The following is a 24,184-nucleotide window of genomic DNA, read 5'->3' on the forward strand; positions in this document are numbered from 1 at the left end:
AATTTTTACCATTGAGTGTACATGGTATATTATTAGTCATTTTCATTAGTAATTCTACTCCCACATCCTCCTTTTGTTGGGCTGGTTTCAGGGACATCAGAATCCTAAGTACAATGTACTGCAAATGAGATGGCATTTGACAAACAATCACATCGACTTGTATTGAGGAATAAATGTAAAGCACAATATGAGCCAAACTGAGCTAATTTCACCTCTCTGACATGTTTCATGTTAATTCAACGTTTAGAGTGAAATATGAGACATGATCACATACGACAGCCCCCCAACACCCACCCTTCTATTATCTGAATTGCAGGTTTCTTCTCCCTGCAGCATCATCCATTCACAGATCCATTCTCACAGATCTGTGAATGGAAGACTACAAGTTTCTTCTGTCACTGTGGCACAAGCAGTGGTGTATTTAGGTTTTGTGCTGCCCTAGGCCTGTCTAAACTTGTGCACCCCCTAATTTAAATATGACCCACCCCTTCCTGTAAAGGCCACACCCCTTCCCGTTTATGACCCGCCCTGTCATCTGTAAACCACAGACCACAACCACAGTCTATGAGTGCCCACCAGGGCAGCCTCATCCGTTCCCATAAGTTCAGCCTCATTAGTGCCCATCAGTGCAGTTTATCAGTACCCACCATTGCCGCCTCATCAGTGGCCATCAGAGCAGCATATTAGTACCCATCAGTGCAGCCTTATGTCACTGGATTAGTAAGATTACTCCTTTCTTTCAAGATACTTGGACTTGTGTTTGCTGCCACTGGTTGTAATCATAGGATTAATGCAATTATTTGTATAATAAATAGGAAGTCCAAAGTCATTATACAAATAAGTGAAATAATCAGTGGCAGCAAACACAAGTCCAAATATCTTATAAGATAGGAGTAATCTTACTAACCCAGTGACATACTGTGATAGCACATATGAGGTGAACAAGTCCAAAATATTATTGAAATCGTATACAGTTAACTGTATAGTCTTAATTGTATAAGATGCAATTCAGTATGCTCGCTCAAGGACAAGGATGTTTAAAGAAATGAAATTATATTATTGACATGATGCCTGCCATACCTGGGGGCAGAGGAGGGTAAGCGGGGTTCGAATATCCTGACCGGCCGGTATTATCATACCTGCAGGTAGCAGTGTGACAACTTTAGGGGGGTGCCAGACTGATTTGCCTCCTGGACCCTACCCTCCGGCCCAATTTGCCCCATAAGACTGGCACTATACTAAAAGTGTAGTGCAAGCTGGGGGGGACCCTTTTTGTGCGGGAGCTGGCAGGAGGCTGTTTTTTTTCCTGCGGGTTGCAGCTTTTTTGCTGCCCCCCCCTGCAAAGTGCCGCCCTAGGCCTGGGCCTTGTTGGCCTAGGCCAATATACAGCACTGGGCACAAGTGCAGTGGCATCATCACACTCGTAGTTTATTTATTACTTCTTTACTTCTTCAAGCTCCATGATCAAATGTCTATACCTCCATACAGACCTGGGCCTGGAGGAATAGTCTGAAGGACTACCCTACCACCCAAGAAACTTGGGGTGTATCTAGGTCTTACAGTGGCTGCTAACAAATCACTTAAAGTGGAGTTCCACCCTATTTTTATACTTACCTCCATCTTCTCGCTTCGGGTCACCTGAAAAAGAAATGGATAATCGCATATTTTTTTTTTTTTTTACTTACCTCGTAGCGAAGAAAAAATACTTACCTTACTTCCTTCTTCCTCCTTCCTCGGCCGCGGCCCGTCGTCACTTCCTGGCTCTGCAATGATTCCTGGGAGCTGAACGTCATAGCTCCCAGGAATCATTGCGCCTGCGCCGGCCCCGACGTCACTTCCGGGTCGCGCGCGTCATCCCCTTCTAAACAGCTTCTGGGCATGCCCAGAAGCTGTAGAGGGATGACGCGCGCGACCCGGAAGTGGCGTCGGGGCCGGCGCAGAGCATCGTGGGACCGAAGAAGGCGGAAGAAGACGCCGAAGGGGATCTCGCTGGCTTCAAGCTGCCCACATCTGAGATGGCAGCGCTGGACAAGACGTTTGCAAGGTAAGTATTTGTCCTAACAGGTAAGTGCAACCCGGGACAGATCAGAGGCTAGCCATTGTGGAATGTACTAGCCCTGACTGTCCCGGGGGTATTAAAAAAAAAAAAAAAAAATCCAGGGTGGAACTCCGCTTTAAGTGGCCCTCGCTCTTCAAAAGGTTGAGCACCTCTCTGTTGTAAAGGATGCGGCATGTGTAGAGAACCAGAGACACCATGAGGTGACTGATACACACCTAAAACACCTATGAGAAATCTGGTATCCTTCACTGTTCAGTACCTAACTAACCAATGACCAGGACTAAGTCCTACCATGAGGAAGGTAGTGTGATGTGCAGGGCTGTCTTTAACACAGAGCAAAAGGGGAAGCTGCCCCAGGCCTAGTCATTGTTGTGGGGCCCAAATTAGCTGCCCTTTGAGCCTACATTGCCTGCAAATAGTTGATAAGTGGATTTGGGAGGGCCCAAGAAAATGTTTGCCCAGGGCCCAATAGATATTCCAGATGGCCCTGGTGATGTGCTTACATTTATGCAAATACAAACTTTAACAAAGGCAACTGTCAGCAAGCAGCCACAGTAAGACCTGGATACACCCCCATTTTGTTGGGTGGTTGGTAGTCTTTTTTTATTTTGAATAGAATGATGAACATTTTCCTCCTGCAGCTGTATGCCAGCGGGAGGGAGAGGAGGAGAAGCGGTTACAGGAAGAAAATGGAGAGGATCAGTTCCTGTATATGTCACCCCCTCCTGTCCAAGTGTAAAACAGAATGGGAGACCACATGGGGCTCCTTGAGCATGGGGTGGGGGTCACCCTTGCAACCCCTGATGCTGCACCAGTAATTTGGGGGGGGGGGGGGATATGATAAAAACCACCCACCCCCAAACTGCAAATGTAAATGAGCCCTCACTGTCCTGAGCCCCCATATATGGCTGCTTTCCCAGAGTTGTGCTGCTGTTCACCTGCACTGTGGGTGCAGAGCCTCTGCAGGTTAGCTGCGCTTTGCCATTGACTGCTATCATATCTTGCCAGTGTCGGGCACTTTCTGAAAGCATACCAAAACTTTTTGAGGTTGAGAGCCACATCAGAGGGCTCCGAGGGCCACATATGGCCCGCGGGCCACAGGTTGAGCACCCCTGCTTTACAAAATGACTTCACCCTGCCAATTATATTTTTTTAAATGTATGTATTATTATGGTGCAGCAATATAAAAATACAATCACTATACAATCACTTTATATAGATGGAATGAACCCTGCTGAACCAGCTAGGGTTCCATCCATCTATGGCAGGCTGGTTGTACTGAAGCTGATCCATCAATTGACTTCTGTACAGCCAGCCGGTTGGATTTTTTTTGCATGCAATCACTGCTGGTGGCGACTGCTTTAAAAAAAAAAGGCCTGGATTCTTTCTTAAATGTACATAACATAACTAGATAATAACATTAATAGGTAAAAGTTGATCCAGGGAATATCAGATTGCCTCTTGGGGGATCAGGAGGGAATATTTTTTCCCTGCTGGAGCAAATTGGATCATGCTTTGCTGTTTTTTTTTTTGCCTTGCTCTGGATCAACTGTGGGTATAGGATTGCGTATATAGGATTCTAAAAAAATAGTTTTTTGTTCTGTTTTCCTCTTTTTATTGGTTGAATTACCGTGTTTCCCTGAAAATAAGACCTACCCTGAAAACAAGACCTACTGTGATTTTCCAGGATGGCTGCAATATAAGCCCTACCCTGAAAATAAAGCCTGATTTCAAGTGATTGTAAAATCCTATAATCCATTTTATTACAGTATAATATAATGTGCAATGTGTGTGCTTCTGTATTATTGTACCAAATACCTTCGTTACAGTGCCGCTCGGCGCTCAGCAAACCTCCCGCTGCTCTCCTCCTCTTCTCCCGGCTGTCACGGGGGATCTTTGCCCCTCCCTATGCAGTGCTCGGAGCGGGGAAGAGAGCTCCAGCGGGTCACGTAAGCGCCCAGCGGTGTTGTAACCAAGGTATTTGGCACAATTATATTACAGAAACACACACATTGTACAATATATAATACTGTAATAGAGTGGATTATAGGATTTTACAACCACTTTAAAGCGGAGTTCCATCCTGAAAATTTTGTTTTCACTGTCCGCTTGCTCTAAATTACCTGTAAAACTAATTGGATAATTACAATTTTTTTTATTCACTTACCTTGTTTTTAAAGAAAATATACTTACCTTACTGCCTCTTCCTCCCTCTGTGGCCACGGCCTGCCGACACTTTCTGCTTGCGTTGACTCCTGGGAGCTGAGCGTCATCGCTCCCAGGAATCAATGCGCCTGTACCGGCCCCGCTCGTCAGTTCCGGCGCAGGCGCGGCATTCCCTGCTAAACAGCTTCTGGGCATGCCCAGAAGCTGTGCAGGGATGACGCGCCTGCGCCGGAACTGACGAGCGGGGCCCGTGCAGGGCATTCTGGGACCGAAGAGGATGCTGAAGAGGAAGCCAAAGAGGATGCCCTGGCTTCAGCTGCCCACACCTGAGATGGCAGAGCTGGACAAGAAATTTTCAAGGTAAGTATTTCTTCTAAAAGGTAAGTACGACATGGGACAGTTCAGAGGCTATCCATTCTGAAATGCACTAGCCCTGACTGTCCCGGGGGTATTTTTATCTAAATTTTTAAACTTATTTAACTAATAATGCTAAATGCTAATGACTCCTGAGCTGATAGAGGAGTAGAGAAGAAAGGGGGCACAGGAACTGGCAAATACACATTACACGATAAACCTACCCGGAAAATAAGCCCTACTGTGTCTTTTGTTGCCAAAATAACATAAGACCAGGTCTTATTTTCACAAAAACATGGTAGATAGACTTTATGTCTTTTTTCAACCAGACTAACTATGTAACTACGCTAACAGCAATCATTGTGTTCTGCCAGCAGAGAAGGCTCCGTGCCGGCAGAACACAATAGCGCTGTGGAAGGGATTGACCCATCAACACTGACTGTGTTGATGGGGAAATCGAGCAATTACAGATTGTAGGAAAGAAAATCAAATTATTTGTGGCTTGCCTTAGTCACCAGAAAACAACAGAAATTTCTCTACAATTTTTATCCCGCACGGCTGACCTCCCAATGTCCAAAATGTATCTCCTACAATCTTCATGCCTGTATAAAATCGAATGTTCACATAACTACTTGGAAATCACTTTGCTTGTATCACAGTTTGTAGCAGTGCTGGGACGAGGTCCTCTAGAGCCCAGGGCAAACATTCCAAACTGCGCCCACTCCCCCTCCCCCAAGACGTATGAGCATTATGTGTCAGGAAACACCCCCCCCCCCCTCAAAAAAAGAATGTGTACTTATCTGCATGCTTACCCTCTAAGCATAAATTCCCCCTCCTCCCAGAAGAAATCTGCCCCCCCAGTTGAAATCCCCCCTCGCCAGCACCAGTCTTTGCCCATCCCCCTCCAAGTTCATATCCTCTCTCTTAACAAATCCCCCAGCACAATCCCCACTCGTCCCCCCCCCCCAAAAAAAAATCACCCCTCCTAGCACAAATCCTCTACCCCTTACATTTTCCCTCCAAGCACAAAACCTCTCCCCCCCCACTCCCGTTCCCGAATCTCCCCCAAATTTTCCCTCATAGCACAAATCATCCCCAATCATCCATCATCCTTACTAGCACAGATTGTCTTCTCCCCCCCCCCCCCCCCAAAAAAAAATATTTTTCCTCCTAACACGAATCCTCTTTCCCCATTTCCCCTCCCTACACAAATTCCCCCAAAACACCATTCCTGGCACCCCTCCAAATTTTCCCTCCTAGAACAATTCTTATCCTCTGCCACCCTCCAACTCCCCCTCCCAACACAAATCCCCCCCTCTCTCCCACCTCACATTATACCACAGTCCCCAGGGCAGCCTCCCCTTCTGCCCACCCCTTGTCCGGGCCCCGGTTTATAGCAATGTGTGCGTTTGGTTAGGAAGAGGTGAAGTGCACAGCATACAAATCAGCAAATGCCATCACCTTGACATACGTTGGAAAGTAAGAATCTTCCTTCCAGTCACTGAGCTGACATCTTGTTCCAGCGTTCATGACACAGATGAGAAACAAATCAATATGAAAGCGTCCACTGACTGTAATTTGTTATACAATCTCAGCACCTAATGATCCAGCAGGCTGCACTTACAGAACACTTTACATGCCTTTACTGTGTCAGATCAATGAGCGCTGCCTGGATTTGTCAGTTAAGCTATAGCCATTGAGTAATATTAATGGAAAGGAAGTGATGAGGAACAAGGCTCAGTGTCTATAAAGGAAAAGCTAATTAAATTCCAAAGGTCTGACAGACGCAGATCAGCGTCCTCACCTGGCTTCTGAAAGAAACTTGTCCTTCAAATCTGGCGGCAAAGTCTCCCGGCAAGTTTTAACCGCAACAGGAGTGTTGTCAGCACGGAGACGCCCGCTGAACACCTCTCCGAAATTACCCTGTGGGAGATACAAAAGGAGAATGCATTAATGAGGGCTTCTGCACCATGCAGGAGAATGTGAGGTCTGTAAAAGAGCAGAAATAGTACAAGATCTGTTCCATCATCCGTGTCACCAGGCATAAAGGGCAAAGAAAGAATTCACATTTTCTTGCTTGCAGATAAATGCAGATAGTAGGAAGATACAGGAGCTTGGTTAAAGCTTATAATTAGGGCAGACGCTAGTAACATACGGGGGACAAGCTGTTCCCGCTTTCTTGGGGACATTCCCCAATTTTAGGGGGCTGTCCCCAAGAAAAAAGGATCCCCAATGTTGCCCTCAGTTAAAGCAGTATTAAACCCAAAACCAAATATGTATTATATTGCAATTTACCAATTTTTATGGGTTGAAAATGTATACTTTATTTGCATAAGAATATACAAAAAAAAACAATACTTTGTTGGGGTACATTCTACCCTGTACTGCGACGCAGCGCATAAATACACTACATGACAATACATTTCCAATCATACAAATAAATACATTCATTCTGCGGTATGATGCCTAATGTGTTGTGCGTAAGGCAGAGGCGTAACTAGAACCTTCAGGGCCCCTGTGCAAGAAACCATTAAGGCCCCCCCCCCCCCCGGACCCCTGGCTGGGTCCCTTCCCTTCAAGCCTGGGGCTCTTCCCACTGATCCTGGGGCCCTTTACTCTTGTTTGAGGACCCTTTCACAAGTTCTGCAGTGGGTCCCCTTCCTGCTATCTTGGAGCCTCCCCAGGGTAGTAGCCAAAGCCCAGTCGCAACTGTGACCTTTGCGATCCTAGCAGTTCACCCACTGGTGTCAGTAGTTTTTTTTTTTTTTGGCATTTTAATTGTTCTATTTTTTATCATTTTATTTTATTTTTTACAATGTCACTGGCTATGACTCTGTCCATTCAGAAAAAGAAGGAGCTGGTAAATTACACACAGGGGCCCAGAGACAGCAGAACACAAGTGAACTGGATAGGAGGAGTGGTGGGGGCAGCATACAGAGGAACCAATCTCCTCCATTTTCCTCCTGCAGCTACAGGAGGAAAAAGGAGGACAGTGATTTCTCTACATGCTGCCCCTGCCCCCCCCTCCTATCCAGGTGTACAGGGGAGATGCACGGGCCCGCTGGAGCATGGGGCCCGGTTGCAATCGCAACCCCTGTAGTTACGCCCCTGGCGTAAGGATACCCCGAACCATCATATCATGCATGACGCTGCATTACCCCAAAAGCATAAAACTAGGAGACAATTGCTATACGTTAAACTTGGCATGCATCATTCAAACAAAAATACATTTCAATAAGCAACAGGTATGATGAGGGGGGGGGGGGGGAATGAGATCACAAGCCCAAAGCTTTATTGAATGGACAAAGACACACAAGTGAGAGTGGGGGAAGGGGAAATCTTCAGACCTCTTCCGCCATGAGATCCATCAAGTTATAGTCTCTGAGCAGACTGTGAACCAGTCTGCGACAGTCCTCAATGGACATCCTCTCCCCCTGGTGGATAAGGTGCTTTCTGGCGCACCATAAAGCATCCTTAAAGCAGCACACCACACCCGCCAGGCGTTGTCGATGTCCTCCTGGGAAAAAGTTCCACTAAAAAGTCCATTCAGCACACCGAAGTGATGTGTGATGGCGGTCTGCGGGACAAAGTCTCTGAGTTCAGGTTCCAAGGCCCTCAACAGGCTCTGTGCAAAGGAGCACTCCCAGAAAACGTGCAAAGCAGTTTCCTCCTGGATGATGCAAAAAGGGCAGTGCCTGTATCTGCACCGGTTTTAGGCATGCATAAATGTCCTGAGCGGCAACCCCCCCTGGATTGCCATCCATGCCAGATCTTTGTGCCTGTTGGCGAGTCCCTTTGAAGAGACGTTCCTCCAGACCACTTTGCAAGTGGCTGAAGGGAGGCCTGGAACAGTTTAAATAGTGTCTGTTGCTCTGATCAACTTGTAGATAGTTTTTGGCTTCCACAAGTCGGGCTTAACTCCATGCAACCCCTGCTCCTTGATGAACTTGAAAGTGTCCAAGTAGTACCAAGGAGTATCCCAGTTGTAGGGGATGGAACTGTCCCATTGTCCCATCCAAGGGCAAATTACCAATTAGTAGATGTGGTGGCTGCATTGGTTTTCTTATATTTCGCTTTTTTCCCTCTGTTCTCACCTGATGATCTGGCCAGTAACACACCTCCTGTATTCGTGAGACTCAACTCTGGAGGAATGAGCATAGGAGGCACAGCAGACAGTTGCATTGTCAGTCTGGGGTGAAGTGTAGTGTTAGATGTTCTAGCAGATTTAGGCTCCTTTCACACATGCGGACCGTTCATTTCATCAGTTCATTCACTTTTTTTCAATGGAAAAATGGATAAAGTTTACATCAGTCTGCCATCAGCTGCTATTAAGTTTTTTTTACATCCACTACCAATGCAAAAAACAGATACAAAAACGGACCATTTACATCTGTTTTTTGTTCAATCCATTTTGTACATGGAACAAAAACAGGACTTTGATCCGTTTAAAAAAAAATGGATGTTCACAGATGCGGATGTAAACTGATGTAAACGGATGATCATTCGTTTTTCTATGGTGATGCATTGATGACCCTTTTTCATCTTTTAACGGATGAATGAAAAACTGACAAAGGGTCCACATGTGTAAATGAGGCCTTAACTTTTGGCAGTCGATTTCAACATTCTGTGTACACACTAGCCGAAAATCGTAAAATCGTTCCTCGGACAAAGATTTTCGGCCAATATTCTTATAGTGTGTACCCCACTTTAGACACACTAACAAATTGAAGCCAAACTCCAGCTCATCCTTTATAATCAGTCACAGCAGTTTTTTTCTTTTGGGATAAAGGTTTTGTATGAATAAAAAAAAAGCTGATCATTTTAATTACCCCTGCGAGTGTTAAGTTGTTTGTCTCATCCATGTGCAGTAAACTGATACATTCTGCTGGAGAGCTTGAGCCTATGAGAAATAACAGACTTGCTGCCTAGATCACCAATGAAAATACAAGAAAGCAAGCCTATAAATAGAAACTAACACAGCCATCACATCTAAGAATTAGTAAAATGAGATAGAATAAATGTTTGCTTTTGGGTTTAATACTGCTTTAATAATCGTGTCCCCCTACTTTGGACGCTGTGGGCTAACTCCTATTACCAAGATATCTGTGATTGTCCTGGAAAAGGAGGAAGGAGGGGAGGGATTTGTGTGCTTACGCCTTTGTCCAGGGTCATTGATGATGTCACATGCCAATATCACAAGGTCTACCCGGTCCCTCTCCTATCCCATTGTATAGACCAGCGGTCTCGAAACTGCAGCCCGAGGGCCGAATGCACCCCCTTGCTTGCTTTTATTCAGCTCTTAGGGCCCTATTTCATCCACTGATACCAACAATAAGGCACAATGCCCCCCCCCCAATGAGACCAGTGAAGGTGCACAGTGCCTCACAATGACACCAACCATTGGGCTCAATGATGGGGCACAATTCCTCCCACTGATACCAACAATATAGCATAATTCCTTTTCTACTCTCAATGGCTAAGTCCTGCCCCCCCCCCCCCCAAAGTCTGATGAACCATAAAGTAGCCCCCTGTTCAGCAAGTTTGGAGACCCCAGGTATTTGCAGAGTAAAACATATTGAGAGAGACTTCATGAACTTAATATGTACAGTCTGGAGGAAAGAAGAGAAAGGGGAGACATGATTGAAACATTTAAATACATCAAGGGGGTAAATAAGGTTCAGGAGGGCATTTTTTTCAATATGAAACCAAAATCAAGAACACGGGGACATGACCTCAATCTAACTGGAGGAAAGTTCAAAACTAACCGTAGAGGGTATTATTTTACTGAAAGGGTAGTTGATGCTTGGAATAAACTTCCAGCAGAGGTAGTGAGACAGTCAAACATTCTTGGGACATACATAGATCTATACTCAGACTATGAAGTTAATGAACCCCCCCCCCCCCCCAAAAAAAAAAAAGCATAAAAAAAAAAATAATGGGCAGAATCAATGGACTACTCTGTCTTTTTCTGATCTCACTTTTCTATGTTTCTAACTCACCAGCAGATGGCAGACTGTGATAACTCACCAACACCACCATGCCAAAGTCCAGTAAGTTCAATGCAGTGAGGGAGGAAATTTATGCTGGAGGTGCTTTTGTAAAGGGATGATGGGGATTTTTATTGGGCGAAAGAAGGAATTTTGTTTGGGAGGCAATCTATGCTTAATTTACTTCTGGCTTATTTACCCTGCATACCCATGGCATGAATTTGAGCTGCTCAGGCTGCTAGGAAATGCAGTCCCGTGTCTGCCGCCATGAGTACTGGCCAGGAAGAATCCTGCCCATGCTCCAGACAAGAGCAGAAGATCCTGGGAGCCGCACATCAGAACAAGACCTGCTGTGTGTAGACAAGTGGAAGTCTCAGCCTTTACCCCCGCCAGGCCACGCCCCCAACACATTTCACGTTGCCCACAGGGGAACCCATGAGTAGGCTCCAGTGGGCAGAGTGAAATGCTTTTGGGGCGTGGCCTGGCGGGGGTCCTGGCTGACATTGCCACTTGTCTACACACAGCAGGTCTTGTTCTGATGTGCGGCTCCTGGGATCTTCTGTTCTACACCCTGCATGTTATGCACTTTTGACCCACAGCAAAGTAGGTTCAGATGTTATTAAACCATACCCTGATAAGCCCCTCCCACTTTTATGCACAATTTGACCACACCCAATATTTGGTGTAGTGTTGTTCAACCCGGCCCCCCCCCCGTCTCCCCCATACTGTGCTCCTGTTCAACCATAATAAAAGTAGACATGGTCAGTATGCCCCCAGATTTAATTTTGAAAATCTAGTTACCTTCTAATAACAGAACAAAGCATTTGCAGGATTTGTCAGGAGAAACCAACATTAGCTGGTCTTAAAAAAAACAAAAACCTGTTCACCCCTTCATTGGAATCTGTGACAGTCCTAAATGTAGGAATGACATCATCATGTTCTACATAGCCTGTGCAGAGAGCAGAACTGTGGGAGGGGTCCTACAGGAAACATCTACAACAGGCTGCCTGCATAAAACTACAGAAGGGGGCGGAGACAAGACTAGTCACCCTTCACAAGCAGAGAGCGCAGCAGTGACCAGTCTTTAAAACAGCAAGCTCCTGCACAAAAGCAAAGCTTTACGCTGGATTACTGCACAGGTCTGGAAGAAATACACAAAGTACACCAAGATTCAAGGAAGAATATACACTCCTCTTGTATTTAGACAATATTTGCTTATCCTGGAGTTCTTTCTTTCTTTTTTACATAGTTGGTGAGGTTGAATAAAGACACCAGTCCATCCAGTTCAACCTATGATGAGTGTGTGTTTATGTCAATAATACATTGTATACCCCAGTATGTTGTGGTCGTTAAGTTGCCCATCTAATTGTTTTTTGAAACTATTGATGCTCCCTGTTGACACCACTGCTTGTGGAAGAGAATTCTACATCCTTACTTATGCAGTTTAAGGTTAAACCCACTTTTCTTCAAATATTAGCAATTTGCCGTGGGTCCTTTCGCTGAATAGTTTGTTCTCTATGCTAGGGTCGCCAGTACGGTATTTGTACATTGATATCATATCCTCTCTCAAGCGTCTCTTCTCCAGAGAGAATAAGTTGAATGATTGTAGTCTTTCCTCATAGCTGAGATCCTCCATTCCCTTTATTAGCTTTGTTGCCCTTCTCTGGACTCTCTCCAGTTCTTCCTAAGGACCAGTGCCCAGAACTGGATGGCATACTCGAGATGCGGCCGGACTAGAGTTTTCTAAAGTGGGAGAATTATTGTTTTATCTCTGGGGTGAATCCCCTTTTTAATACATGTCACTATTCTGTTGGCTTTGCTTGCAGCAGTTTGTTATTGCATGCCATTGCTGAGCTTGTCATCTACTAGGACCCCCAGGTCCTATTCCATCTTGGATTCCCCCAAAGGCTCTCCCCCAATGAGTAACTTGTGTTCGTATTTCTGGCACCCAAAAGCATTACCTTACATTTTTCAACATTAAACCTATTTTGCCATGTACATGCCCACTCCATTATTTTGTTCAAGTCTTCTTGTAAGGTTTTAAAATCCTGCATGCAAATTATTGCCCTGCTTAATTTAGTATCATCCGCAAATATGGAGAATAAGCTTTTTAGCCCATCCTCTATGTCGTTTATGAATAAATTAAGTAGGATTGGTCCCAGGACAGATCCTTTGGGGACCCCACTTTCCACACCAGACCATTTTGAGTACTCCCCATTTATCACCACCCATTGGACTCACCCCTGAAGCCACCTTTTAATTCAGGTACTCACTCTATGGTCCATACCTACGTACCTTAGTTTGTACAGTAAACGTTAGTGGGGAACTGTATCAAATGCCTTGGCAAAATCCAGATACACCACAACCACAGGCCTTCCTTTATCTAGATTGCAGCTCACTTCTTCATAGAAGGTTAATAGACTGATCTGGCAAGAGCGATTTTTCATGAATTCATGCTGATTTCTATTAATGATACCGTTTTTATTACTAAAGTCTTGTAAATAGTCCCTTAACATCCCCTCCAATATCTTACCGACTATTGATGTTAGGCTAACCGCCTGTAATTCCCAGGGATTTATCTCGGCCCTTTTTTAAATATTGGTACCACGTTGACTTTTTTCCAGTCAGCTGTTACCATTCCCGTTGGTAGACTATCCAAAAAAAAATAGGAATAATGGTCTGGCTATCACCTGGCTAAGTTCTTTACGGACCCACGGGTGTAAGCGATCTGGTCCCGGTGATTTATTTATGTTACATTTTTCAAGTCTGTCTTCTGTTAACCATGAGGGGGCTTCCTGTGACGTGTTATTAATGTTAACATTACAAACTGGGTAACTGTAGCCCCCCAATTCTCTTGTGAAGACTGAGGAGGAATTTATTTAGCACATTTGCCTTCTCTCTGTCCTTTGTAGCCAGATTCCTTTTGTCGTCCTTTATGGGGCCAATGTGTTCTGGCCTCCCTTTCTTACTATTTATATACTTAAAGGTTTTTTTTTTCTCTCTTCCGCCAAGTGCCTTTCGTGTTCTATTTTAGCTGCCTTGATAACACTCTTACATTTCCTATTGCATTCTTTGTAATGTTGGAATACTGCCAATGATCCCTCAGTCTTGTTTTTTTTAAGGTATTTTCTATTGTTTTTATATGCATTTTTACGTGGGACTTTAGGAACCCAGGGTTTATTTTAGCTCTTAAACCTTTTCCCCGTTGGAATGCACTGGCCAATACATTTATTTAGTATGTTCTTAACCACTTTACCACCGGAGGATTTTCCTGCTAAAAGACCAGGGGTTATTTTGCGATTTTTTACTGCGTGACTTTAACGGACAATCGCGCGGTCGTGCGACGCTGTACCTAAACGAATTTCACGTCCTTTTTTTCCCACAAACAGAGCTTTCTTTTGGTGGTATTTGATCACCTGTGCGATTTTTTGATCACGCGCTATAAACAAAAAAAGAGCGTAATTTTTGCAAAAACAACAATATTTTTCACTTTTTTTTATATGAAATTCCCCCAAAAAAAAATGTAAAAATCAAAATTTTTTAAAATTTTCGGCCAATTTGTTTTACGCTACCTATGTTTGGTAAAAAAAATCGCAAAAAGCGTATTTTGATTGGTTTGCGCAAAAGTTATCGCGTTTACTAACAAAGGGAAAGATTTTTGTCATTTTTGGTGTTTTTTTTTTTAACGAGTAATGGCGGCGATCTGCGATTTTTTTTGCGGTACTGCGACATTGCGGCAGACAGATCGGACCCTTGACTGACATTTTTGACACTTTTGGGGGTACCAGTGACATTACTGCAGTAATCAGTGCTATATATATGCACTGTTACTGCAAAAATGACACTGGCAGGGAAGGGGTTAACAGTATTGGACAGGGAGGGGTTAAGTGTGTCCTAGGGGCGTGATTCTAACTGTGTAGGGACATGGCTACTAGTGTAAAAACAAAGATCAACAGTTCTACATAGTAGAACTGTTTGATCTTCACTTTTACACAGGGAGAACTGACAGGTGGCTTGTTTACACAAGCCGCTCTGTCTTTCTCCCGCTGTAGCGGCGATCGTAGTGTGACCGGCGGACATCGGGTCCGCCAGTCACACTCCCGCACTCCTCCGTGAACGAGCCGAGGCGGGCGCGCGCCTCGGCGGGCGCGCGCCCGCCCGCTATTGGCTCTGGAAGGAGTGACAGGCGAGCGACGTAGACCTACGTCACTCTGCCTGGCCGGGGCCGACTGCCGCAGTAAATATACTGTGCGCAGTCGGCAAGCGGTTAAAGCACTTTTTTCCTCCACGTTCTTTGTTCCTAGGATTTCATCCCATTTTATATTGTCTAGCATAGAGTGCAGTTTAGGGAAGTTTGCTGTTTTCAAATGCCGTGTCCTTGTATTTCCCTTGTGTTTCCTATTTCTATGATTTATACTGAAACTAATTGACCTGTGGTCACTGTTTTCTAAGTTTCCCTGTATTTCTAAATTCACAATCAGGTCTGTATTGTTAGTAATAAGTAGGTCTTGTAACGCATTGTTTCTTGTTGATGCGTTCACCATCTGACCCATGAAATTGTCCTGCAAAACATTTAGGAAATGGCAAGGCTTAGATGAATACGCGGTCCCTTTTGCCTAGTCTATAGCCCGATAATTAAAATCCCCCATTATATTGACATTTCCCATCCTTGCTGCCATTTCAAGCAGTGATAGGAGGTCTGCCTCCCCCTCCTCCCTCTGGTTGGGGGCCTATAGCACATCCCCAATATTACCTTCCCCATAGTACCTTCACTTTGAAGCTCTACCCATAGGGATTCTACCTCCTCCTTAGCTCCATTCGTGATATCGTCCCTCATGTTCACTTGCACATTGTTCTTGATGTACAGGCCCCTCCTCCCTCCTCCTTTTTTACCCTCTCTATCACTGCGATAAAGGGAATACCCTTAAATGGTTGCCAGCCAATCACGAGAGCTGTCAAACCAAGTCTCTGAACTTTCTTTCTTTCTCTCTTTCTTTCTCTTTCATCAAGCCAGTAAGTCTGTTACTTGTCAACCTCCCTTAATAGACCAAGCTGTCCAGACAAAGGGGTTGATTTACTAAAGCTAAACAGAGGGTTTGAATTACAAGGGGTGTTGCACTCTGTAAGGGAACTTTCCTCTGAGCTTAGTGAAGGAGGTAAAACTCTGCTCACTTGTATTATCCAATGATATGCATTTTTTGCTTGCATGTGATCGGGTATTCTTTGCAAAGTGAAACTTCTTCACATTCATTAAAGTGATTGCAAACGATCACTTTGCAAAACCCTCTATTCGGTTTAAAATAGAAATGAATGGCAAAACATTTTTTGTATAGATATAAAAAAAAAACATTATAAATACATTTTTTCCCTTCTTTATAAATGATCTCATTACCTCTGTTCTCAGCTGCATAAGAGCTGGGGGAGGAGAAGGAGCAGTACACTGAGCTTCCCAATGAATGGCTGTTTTGGGGGGGGGGGATCACATGTAAGGACAAGTCTAGTCATTGGATGAGAGCACACTGAGTTCCCAACAAAGCTAGAGAATTGACCACAGGTGTGCTCCCTTGCTCAGTGTGGTCAGTTTTTAAAAGGAAAGCAAGGGGACTGGCAGGAACACCAGGGATTTCACATAAAGGAAGCAATACAAAGAGAACAGGATACTTTCTCATCCAAGTACATGGTACAGCATACATCAGGAATATATCATGGTACAGCATATATCAGGAATATGAAGTGTTGGGGTCAGGGCCATCTTTAATATCAATTGGACCCTGGGCAAACATTTTCTTGGGCCCTCCCAAATCCACTTATCAACTACTTGTGGGCAGTGTAGGCGCAAGGGGCAGCTACTTTGGGCCCCACAACAATGACTGGGCCAGAGGAAGCTACCCCTTTTGCCCTGCGTTAAAGACAGCCCTGGGTTGGGTAACAAACACTTTAGGTTCTCAGGAAAATCCCTTTTCAAAGTGAACACAGGGCTGGTGCAAGGATTTTTGACACCCTAGGCGAAACCTCATTTTGCCGCCCCCCCCACCCCCAGCTCCACCCAGACCTCACCCCCTTTGCCCTGCCCATGTAAACGGTGGTGGTAGCAGGGGTGTAGATTTTTGTAGCGCCTCTCTACCTTTTTCTTCAGCCGTGGTCCACAGGCCCGCATCGGCACCTTTTTTACCTAGCCTGAAGACAAATAGTGGCGGCACCGGCTTGTTTTCTTATGCTAGCTGTGGTCCGCAGATATATGGACAGGCTAGGGTAGTTTATAGACAGGCTAGGGTAGTATATAGACATGCTAGGGTAGTAAATAGACAGGCTAGGGTAGTAAATAGACAGTGATCAGTCCCAGGCAGCAGAGTGCAGTGCAGATGGAGGCCTATTACCCATGTGTGTCGTGGGGCCCCATATGGAGGAAAAATATATTTCCAATATATTAAGGGAAAAAAATTTAGAAATATATTGAATATGGCCAAAATTGTAGCATTTCAAATATATTTCCAATATATTTGGGGAAAAAACATGAAGAATGTTTTTTTAAAATATATTTTAAATATATTTTTCTTCCATGTGGGGCAGTCACGGGGCAGGTAGGAGTGCCAGCTTTCCGAGGGTGGGTGGGGGGGGGGTCTCATGCAGACACTCCTAGCTGTAGAGCGCCCCCTGTAGCTGGTGCGGAGTTGGGGCTTGAAGGTGTGTGTGTGTGGGGGGGGGGGAGGGGAGACAGGTACCTGTACACTTATCACTGGGGGATCCTCTGCGGGAGATCATCAGCTCACTCAGTTGCCATTACCTGAGATGTCAGGATACACCATCTGCCTGCCTGGAAGGGGGGGGGGACATGGCCAGAAGTCCGCTTTCCTTCTCAGGCTGTCCCTAACCCCCACAGCCAGCCAGTGAGGAGGAGGAGGCACCAGTGGTATCACTAGAGTAGGTGTCACCTGGTGTAGTAAAACATGGTGTCACCTCTTCCCCCTGCACTGAGCAGGCTAGTGCATTGTCCATGGATGGAGCCGGGATGGGATCAGGGGCATGGATGGAGCAGGGATGGGATCAGGGGCATGGATGGATCAGGGATGGGATTGGGGGCATGGATGGAGCCAGGGTGGAATCAGGGAAATGGATGGAGCTGGGATGGGATCGAGGGAAATGGATGGAGCCGGGCTGGGATTGGGGTGGTGGATGGAGCCAGGATGAAATCGGAGGATGGATGGAGCCGGATGGGATTGGGGAATCAATGGAGCTGGGATGGGATTGGGGTGATGGATGGAGCTGGGATGGGATTGGGGTGGTGGATGGAGCCGGAATGGGATCAGGGGATGGATGGAGATGGGATTGGGGGGGGGAAGGATGGAGCCGGGATGAGATATTTGATTTGAGGGGGGTTAAAAGATATGTGCTAGGGGGTGCTTTGGGGGGGAAGGAATTGGGCTGAGGGGGGTCTAACTTCAAATCCGGGTGGCGCCTACCCTGCCTATAGGTAGCGTTGGCCCTGAGTGAACAGCCAATTTGCCTTAAGTAAATATGCCCAAAAGTGTCAGTGTGATTGTTGAGAGAAACCGTTTACCACTGACAGGAGTGCTTACAATGGTCAGCTTTTCTTTTTCAAGGGTGTTTATTGAGTACAGAAGAGATACACCTGAAACATGACATAGTATAAGATATCCGTACATTTTGGCAAATAGACATAATGCACCAATAACCAGAAACTTGATGTGATTAGGTATCTCACGACAGCTAAAGGAGTCTACTCAGCTTTTATTCATTTATGTAAAACCTTTATCCCAAAAGGAAAGAAAAACTGAACCGCTTAACCAAAGTGGTTTTTGTTTTGGATAGAGTAGAGAGGGATTAGAACACCAGTCAGTTTCTATTGCTGTCTGTCTCCCCATTACTGAAATTCCCCCTCTCTATTTGTCCTGGTGACCATTATCATTATAAGTGAATATAAAACAAAATCGCAAATTTTGGGTTGTCCCCAAAAAAGTAATAAAGTGGAAATCTTCCAATGGGAACACTAGATCTGGTCACCTGGGAGTCCCCAAGGGATTCCCTTAATTTTTGGGGATTTCCTCTTAATTCCTTTTTTGGCTGTGGGAGAGGAAGTGAAGGGAAATTTCCCCAATGGGGAAGATGGAGTAAAAAAAAATCTGACAAGTGGTTATAACCATCCCTTGCTCTATCAAAAATCAAAAAAAAAAAAAAAAAGTTTTGCCTACAGTTCTATTTTAAGGATTGGTAAGCTGCAATATTACATTTTAGGGAGGCCCAGAGAAAAAGAGCAAAAACTTAGACGGAGGGCCGGCATGACTGGCTCAGAAGGGCATAGGCGGAGTCAGTATAAAATTATAGGGATTGGTAAAAGCTGGGAGTAGGTGAGATGGCTTCACTAGGTAGAGCATGGGAAGGGCAGGAATGAGCATTAGTCGGGAGAAAAAAATGTGGACGGGCCAACTTCCCACCCTCCCTCCCGTAGGGTTATGGATTTTTGTGGTTGTTCTTGGTCTTTTTTTTTGTATTTCACAGGTCACGGAGCTGGGGCATTCATGTCATAGCGGCTGGCAGGGCACGAGGTCCTTGGATGTGTTATGATTTCAGGCAAATGGTACATTTGGAGGGACCTGTCTTAGGTATGGCTTCCACTATTCTGGCTGGTGGTACCTGCGATGTCGCTTTGTCTCCGAGTTGGTGCTTTCTGCAGCTGGAGGCAGAAAATGGTGGTTACACAAGTACTTGTAGTGCATGCCCATAAGGACCTTGGGTCCTCTTGAATACTGTCTGATGTTCATATATTATTATGTTTAACCTCCTAGGCGGTAATCCCGAGCGTGACTCGGGGTGGATTTTTCATTGCAGGATCGGTAACCCCGAGTCATGCTCGGGGTGGATTGCAGAGAGCGCAGCGGTGTTCTCTTACCTTATCCTGGCGATCCAGCGATGATCTCTCATTGCTGAGATCGCCAGCCGAGAGTCCCGCCGCTCCTCCGTCCTCCGTCGGTCTGATCACTTCCTAGTTCAGTTCCCTGCAGCAGCAATGCTGCATGGGAGCGGAACTAGGGAGGGAAATAAAAAAAAAAAAACGTTGCACAAAACACAAAACACATTTTATATCATATATATATATATATATATATATATATATATATATATATATATATATATATATATATATATATATATATATATATATATATATATATACATACATATATACACCGGTATATATATATGCATATATATATATATATATATATATATATATATATATACATATACACACACACACACATATATATATATATATATATATATATAAAATTATATTATTGATTCAATTATAATTCATGCGTTATATATTATATATATATATATATATATATATATATACACACACATATATCTATATAATATATAATGCATGAATTATAATCTAATCAATAATATAATTTTATTATATATATTATATATTAAATAATAAAATAATATTATTGATTCGATTATAATTCACGTGTTTGTGTTTCAGATTTATCACATCTGGGATGTCTACTAGAGTCTTGTTTTGGTCAGGTTTAAGTCAGTAATTACTAAGAATTGTAGGCCTATAATACATAACGCCAAATTTCCATGAAAACAATTGTACCGCTTTTGGTATGTAATTCCTGACATAATCATACCGCCAGGGAGGTTAATATGTTATTTATATTTGGTCAATAAAAGGCTGCTATGGCCATTAAACTCCAGTCGGTATCATGTCTGGTCATTTTAGGTTAAGTGGTCGGTGGAGTCTGGTAAAAACCCTTCTCTGGTACCCTAGTCATGTTTTTGCGTTTAATACCATTTTAACTTAGTACCTGTAGACATTAAATACATTCTGTACTATTCCTGCAATCTTGACAAGTTTGGAAGGCAATCACGCTTCCTAGTGATGTAGTAATTGAACAGCAGGATTTACTGACACTGATTGAAGAGGATCTGCTAGTATAAAATTAACGTGCGCACATCCCCTAATGCTTCATGTATTGTGACAAAGATACAAGGTTTTCCTTCCTCCCTCCTCTCAGGAAAGGAGGTTTGAAATCTTTCAGAAAGTCAGCCCTGGCTTCATCCTTCTTCTATTGGTCCTCATACACTAGACAAAAAATTGTTTGAAAATCTGTCATTTGGGCCGTTCATTCGTTTTTCATCCAGGCAATAGGCATAAATAGAAAATTGTTTTTGAAAAGCCAAAAAAATAGAAGAAAAAGGCTGGAAAAACGAATGAATAATAAATTGAAAGGTTTGTGTTTCTCGCCTGTTTAAAAATTGAACTGTTCGCACTGCGCATATGTGGCAATACTTACGAAAAACAAATTAATTAATGTCCATTGAACAATTTATAGTTCGAAATTCGGTCATTACACGATGGCACGATCGTTTGCTCCCACGACCAATTTTTTTACGATTTTTCGTAAAGAGAATGGCTAGCAGGGCTGGAGCCCCGCCCCCTCAATTACAAAAATTACAACTTTTTTTTTTAAAAACTGCAAAAATATTTTTTTACAATAAAAAAAATTTACATTTACATTATTCGTTTTTCATTTTTTGTATTTTTGGGAGGGGGAGGTTTGGATGAAATATCAGGGGTCTAAACAGATTTCTCACCTTTGAGACAGAGAAAGGAATTAAGGACAGTTTCTTAATTTCCTTTCTCTGTGGCCTCAGCTGCACTAAAGATAAATGAACAGGACACAGAGGCTCGGGTTCATTCATAGACTGAAGCATAGTAAACGGTTATAAATGTACACAGGAGCAGTTGGTACTGATCGCTCACTGTGTCCAATTCAGAAAGGGAAGGGGCCAGTTATTGACATATTTACTGGCCCTTCCCCCCACTCTATCCGCCTGTGCGTCTGTAGCAGCCGGCGGGAGAGGGAAGCTAGCGACGCTTTAGGGGGGGGCTAGGAGGGGCCCGGCACACGGGAGAATCAGATATGGGCAGCCCAGTGAGTGGGGAAGGGAGGACAATTACAGTACAATGCACTGTAATTGAACTGAAAGCTGGTTTCTCCCTCTTTGCCGCCCGCCAGCTTTCAGCTGCTGGAGGGAGAGACACAGACACAATGCATTGTACTGTAATTGTCCTCCTGTCCTGCTGCATCGATTCCCCGGCTGTACAGGCCTGTACAGGTTCCCTACCTGAGGAGAGCGGCACGCCTGTCATCCCCAATGGAGTGAGCACTTGGCTGAATTGATTGTTTGGATTATTGCAGGCCCTCTATGTGCCCGGGCCCCATACAGGAGGATCAGTGGTAACCCCCCTATCTGTGGCCATCAGACATGCTGGTAGGTTAATTGGCTCCTGGCTGAAATGGCCCTAGTATATGTATATACAGTATGCATGCAAGATAGAGATTAGATTATAAGCTCTTCAAGGGCAGGGACTGATAGGAATGTACAGTATGTGGAGAATATACATGGTTTGTAATAAATAAATACCTGTAATAAATAAATATTAACCACTTCAGCTCTGAAAAGGTTTCACCCCCTTCATGACCAGGCCATTTTTTGCTATTTAGCACTGCTCTACTTAAACTCTTATTTTTTGCGGTCATACAATGCTGTACCCAAGCAAAATTTGTATAATTTTTTTTTTCACACTGAGCTTTCTTTTGGTGGTTTTTAATAAAAACGAGGCTTTTTATTTTTTGCGATATAAACAAAAAGACCGAAAATATTGAAAAAAACAAACCAAACAACTTTTTTTACTTCCTGCTATAAAACATATCCATATAAAAATGTAAACAAATCGAATTTCTTCAAATATTTTAGACAAATTATATTCTGCAACATGTCTTTGGCAAAATAAAATACCAATAAGTGTATTCTGTTGATTGGTTTGCATGAAAGCTATACTATAGCATCTACAAACTATGGTGTATATATATATATATATATATATATATATATAGAGAGAGAGAGAGAGAGAGAGAGCAGTATTTTTTTTTACTGGTAATAGCAGTGTTTAGTGACTTATAATGAGACTGTGATAGTGTGGCATGCAATCTGACACTAACTGACGTGGAGGGGGGGGGGGGGTAGCGACATCACCAGTGACATTAATACAGGGATCAGTGATAATACTATAAACTGTCACTGTACTAATGACACTGGCTGGGAAGGGGTTAACATCTAGGGTTGATTGAGGGGTTAAAGGTGTGCCTAAGAATGTGTCACATGTGCTTATTTTACTAACCGATCTCCTTGTTTCTTATCCCTGCTTTTGCGGGATGAGAAACAGAGAAATTGTTCCCTCTGTACAGAACCCTGTGTTGATTGAATCATTGGCCGGACCTGCTGACAGACTCCTGCTCTGTACAATCACGGTGGGTGTCGGGGTGGCAGAAAGCAATTCTTTGCCTGCACAGGCCACCTGCCGCAGTACACTGCTGGTGGGCAGTCCATAAGAGGTTAAAGAAGATCTATCATTATAATTTTTATTTTACAATTATGTCCCCTATAGCAGTGGTCCTCAACCCTGGCCTACAGGGCCCACTAACAGGCCAGATTTTCAAGATAACTGAAATACATCCCAAGTGATATCATTTGCTGCTCAGTGATTGCAGTACTCTAGTCTGCGTCTCCCCAAGGTAATACCTAAAATCTGGTCTGTTAGTGGGCCCTGTATGCCAGGGTTGAGGACCACTGCCCTATGGGATAAAATACATGCAGTACCTGTTCCATGTCTCTAGGTGCTCTCTAACCTGAGTTATGAGTACCAACCTGCCCTTTTTCCCCCTGCCGTGTCCGATTCCACAACAACTATTACCACTTGCTGCGCAGAGAAAGTTTTAGAGAAAGTCAGTGAGGTACCTCCCTAAATGTGCCACATCCCTAATAGATAAACCATGAACAAATTCCCCTTGGGGTGGGACTTTGAAGGCACTAAGTACTAAATAATGTGAATAAAAATCAGTTTTATTTAGGTTAGCATAAAAACACCAATGCTATATGGATATGGTTGTACATGGAATACATATACATATTACACCAATGTTAATAGGCAAAAAATTATTGATGTCCTCCACTGGATGCGTTTCGGGGCTTTCACAGCTCCTTCTTCAGGGGTGTGGTTGCCATCAACCTTATAGATTCTGTTGGTGTATACAGCATTGCCATGTCAGCCTTTAAAAACCAAGTTCTCAGGAGAGCTGCCACTTTGCCTAAGGATATGATTAGCACCCAATGTATATATATATATATATATATACATACACACAAGGCTAGGCTGTGAGGTAGGTATGGTTAGTAAGCAATACTTAGCCCAACCAGTGTGATTCTTAGCTACTGAGGCCTGACAGCCAGGTTCTAGTATCAATAAGCATATAATGTGCATCTTCTTCATGCTATCAATCTGCACAGGGAGAAGGGACACAGTGGCGAAAAGCTGCTGCTCTCCTGCACATCGCTTGATCGGATCCAGGTCAAGTAAGTATAAAGGGGGGGGGGGGTACAGGTACCCCTTATATTGACATCAGGGGTCTATTAGGCACCCAATGTCTCCCCTGCTTTCCAAAGCAGCTGATTAAACACAGATCATGCTGTAACAGCCAGGGAATGACAGCACTGAAACAGGAAGGGATGAGATGAT

At 44.0% G+C, this 24,184-nt stretch overlaps 1 protein-coding gene across 1 annotated transcript in view; it reads right to left on the bottom strand.

Annotated features, from left to right (window-relative positions):
• The window catches only part of FES (FES proto-oncogene, tyrosine kinase), a 344,941-nt gene that overhangs the window by 84,452 nt on the left and 236,305 nt on the right, over nucleotides 1–24,184 (bottom strand). The window contains exon 15 of the mRNA XM_082253226.1: nucleotides 6,384–6,502. Coding sequence (XP_082109352.1) covers nucleotides 6,384–6,502 — 119 coding nt within the window. The remainder of the gene's footprint in view (nucleotides 1–6,383; nucleotides 6,503–24,184) is intronic.

This window comes from Pelophylax lessonae (genome assembly GCF_965119305.1).
Source record: "Pelophylax lessonae genome assembly, chromosome: 4".
NCBI lineage: Eukaryota > Metazoa > Chordata > Amphibia > Anura > Ranidae > Pelophylax > Pelophylax lessonae.